General features: G+C 31.1%; 1 protein-coding gene across 1 annotated transcript; it reads left to right on the top strand.

The window, feature by feature from the left end:
• The first annotated feature begins 756 nt into the window (after window positions 1–756).
• On the top strand, window positions 757–3,030 carry LOC108338518 (protein MIS12 homolog). Its single transcript, XM_017575442.2, has 7 exons — window positions 757–959; window positions 1,041–1,098; window positions 1,182–1,301; window positions 1,591–1,683; window positions 1,770–1,899; window positions 2,575–2,712; window positions 2,806–3,030. Exons 1-7 carry the CDS (start codon window positions 820–822, stop codon window positions 2,865–2,867), a joined length of 741 nt encoding a protein of 246 aa, XP_017430931.1. The 5' UTR covers window positions 757–819; the 3' UTR covers window positions 2,868–3,030.
• Window positions 3,031–3,569: the final 539 nt, after the last annotated feature.

Genomic DNA, 3,569 nt, shown 5'->3' with positions numbered 1-3,569 from the left:
CACTTTATTCCCTTCGGCTTCTTGTCTTTCGATCTTTTATTCCATTTACCTTTCCTATTTTTTTTTCATTTTATGTTTCTACCATTTATGTTGTCTATAATATCTTATGTTGTTTTTTTATATTAATTTCATCCTCTCGTATTTCTCCTTAAATAATTTGAAATGAAACTTCACACCTAAATAAATTAGTTATAGTAATGTCAAGTAGAAATCTTGATTATATTTTCTTAAACAAACATTAACAAAAAAAAACAATTTGTTCTCTTAAAATTAACAATGAATATTTATCATTTATGTATTCTCCCATATAATCACTTTGTATTATCTTTTATCTTTTAAATTGTTTATATCTAGATGTGTTTTTATTTATAAATTTTAATATCAACTTTATATTATTTCTATTTTGTGTAGAATCATTCATATTTCATAATATAGCTTATAATTTTATTTTTTTACATACATTCTACTTTTATTTACCAGGGACCATATTTCAATTACTTACACTCTTTTGTTGTTGTTAATTTATCTTTAGATATTATTTTCACATATAATGCACCAGACAAGAGTGTTTGATATCATTATTGTGTATAATTATATTATTATTGATATTATTATTGTTTTAATATATATTATCATAAGATAATATAACTATTTAATTTTTTTACATGATTCAACTTTTTATTTATTTAACATATCTATATATTATATATGATTATAATAAAACTATATTATTTTTCTAAAAGAAATTAAAAAAGAAAAAGACCCGGCTATGCGAGGGTGAGAGACTAGTTGAAGTAGCAAAGAGTTTTTGAAAGGGAAATGGGGAATTTGGCGGGAATGGAAGGGAGTGAGAGTAAAGCGGTGTTTGATGCTCTCAATCTGAACCCACAACTCTTCTGTAACGAAGTTCTTAACAACGTCGACGATGTTCTCGATGAAGCTTTCAATTTTTTCTATCAGTAACACTCTTTTCCTTTTTTTTTCTATTACTTTTTTGAAATACAATTCTGGAAATTATGCAAGGTGAGCTTCAATTGCAGGGACGCATCCACGAAGTTGAACATCGAAGGCACCCAAAAGTCCCAAGATCTGAAAAGGGTCTCTCTCTCTCTTTCTCTTATTGCGTTGGATACAAAAATTAGGGTAATGGATCTTATTGTGTTACTGTTGTGTTGTGAAAGGGTGTTGATTGCATTCGTCAGAGGGTTCAATCTGTTTTAGACAAACAGCTTGGTGCTTGGGAGAATTACATCATCCGTCACTGTTTTTCTCTCCCCCGAGGTTTTCGTTTGCCAAACACGGTATCTTCTGCTGCAATTACTGTTTTTAAGCATTCTTTTTTAACTCAAGTAAAGTATTAATTCATTTTTTATTTGCGCGTATTGGCCTTTATAACATTACTATTTCGTTGATAATGTTATATATGATGCTTTGGGTATGGTGGATGTGTCCTTTGAAGTGCATACCAGAAAACCTGACATCTAAACCCTAAGTCATACGTAGAAAATATATGTGCTGGTTTATTGCTTCCTTAGTATAAATTTTCATTCTTGGTTGATTGTCTGACCATGATAGAATGTGTACTTCCAGGATGAATCAACTGAGAGTGGCCATGATCCAGGTGCTCCTTTTGATCCAGATATAGATGCTCAGTTAGATTCTTTGAGAGAGAAATTAACTGAGGTAATAAGAATGGTGATTGCTAAATTCTTTCTTTTTTTCAGAATTGATTATTGTTGGACTTGTCTTGGTAATGAGTATGCTGTCAGGTGGCGAAGGATTCTGAAATGCTTAATCAAGAAATTCAACTATTAGAAAGAAAGTCTACTGTCAATGCTGGATATATCAATGAAGCAGTACAATTATATGAGAAAAACTCTATGAATGAGTTGTTTCAGGGTAATTAAAGAGCTCCTCGTCTTTTTGCTCATATCTTGACCATCAGTATTCACAATTCAATCCCGCTGAACTATTTTTTATAGCAAAATTATGCTTTCCATTTTAATCAAGCAGGGGATACTCCATTTCTAAACGGTATCTGTTTCGACACCTGCATATTGCTTTTGATTTACAGTCAGTGAACCACAAGAACATTGAATTCTTAGGTTATGTACAATTCAGATAGAACGTGATTTAATTATTAAGAAAATCCCTTTTACGGATCCTCAGAAATGGCATTTCCCATTATTTATTCTTTTTTCTTTTACAGTTGCATACCTTGGTCATTTTATTAAATGATGTACGTTCATGATCGTATTGGTCATTTTATTCTGATTTTTTTTATACGTCGTTTTTTATCTGATAGGAATTTGACAAAACAGTTGTAAGAAGGGTTACTTTAGTTCTTTGTACTTAAAAACCACACCAATTATTTAGGGGCACCATCATTGGTGCCTATGGATTGGGATGTTAAGGTCCTGCCAAATAATGCTAACAACATTTTCCGGTGTCCTATATTGTTCTCATATGATGGCAAAAAAAATGCAATTTCTGGTTGAATTATTGTCAAACATAGTTGAATCATATTAAGCGTCTGAGTTGACAGATCTTTATACAAACCATTGATTGCTGCAGAGATTGTGACCACTGCCTCAGAACTTGGAATGAAGTTGGGAAAGCTAAACTCCAGCATGATTGAAGAGACTGACCAAATGAAAACAAAAAGGATCTATAGCACAGAAATGGATCTATCTGCTGTACATTCTGCTAAAGGTAGCCAAAATTTAATTCATTGTAGTGCAACATGCATCAACTTTTGCTAGTTAAACTCTATTCTGTTCTTTAATTGATTATTCATGTTTCCAGGACTCTCAAATAAGAACTTAGACGACATTGAAGAATTTGTAGGTATCATGAAGAGTATGTGAACTTGTCATTTTCATCAATCTAGTTGGACTGGACGCTGCGTGTTTTACCCACTATATAATTACTCCTGTATATGTGTCAATTTCAGAATCTTAAAATTACCTACAAATTTAATTGGACTGAATTTCCCGTAGTTATATACTATATCTATGTTGAAAATGTTAAGTGGTAACTAAATAAGTTTGAGAAGCCTAAATTATTATTGCTGTTTTCTTTAAAATGATATCACAAATATAACAGATTAATTTCTCTAAATACATTCACATTAACAGGGCATGCCCAAAGTTATATCTCTGGTCATCGAATGGTAGCAATGTTAAAATAACATGATGATTTGGACAATAATTTACAATACAGAATAAAACGTAGATTTGAAAATATATAACTAAATCAAAAAAGGAAAATATGGTGGTAAAGATTTATGATAAAAACATCAAACACACAAAGGAAGAACTGAAAATAATACCTTTATAGGCTTTGGATGATCCTTGTTGTGAGCGACAGTTTTCAAAATGTTCAGGCATAAGACTAGTTCGCCCAGCCTGAATACAAGTAAACATTCTATCTTGCTTGAGTTTTTGATTCTTATGTGCATGTCTCACATGAAAAAAAAAAGAGATTATCTTTAGAACATAAAAATAAAATATGGACACAAAATTACCAAGAAAAAGAAATTTATGACGTCAAAACCTGTTGGAAGCTTC

The sequence above is a fragment of the Vigna angularis genome, chromosome 1 (assembly GCF_016808095.1).
Source record: "Vigna angularis cultivar LongXiaoDou No.4 chromosome 1, ASM1680809v1, whole genome shotgun sequence".
Classification (NCBI taxonomy): Eukaryota; Viridiplantae; Streptophyta; class Magnoliopsida; order Fabales; family Fabaceae; genus Vigna; species Vigna angularis.
Note: the sequence above shows the minus strand (reverse complement) of the source record. Positions and strands in the feature narration are given on the sequence as shown.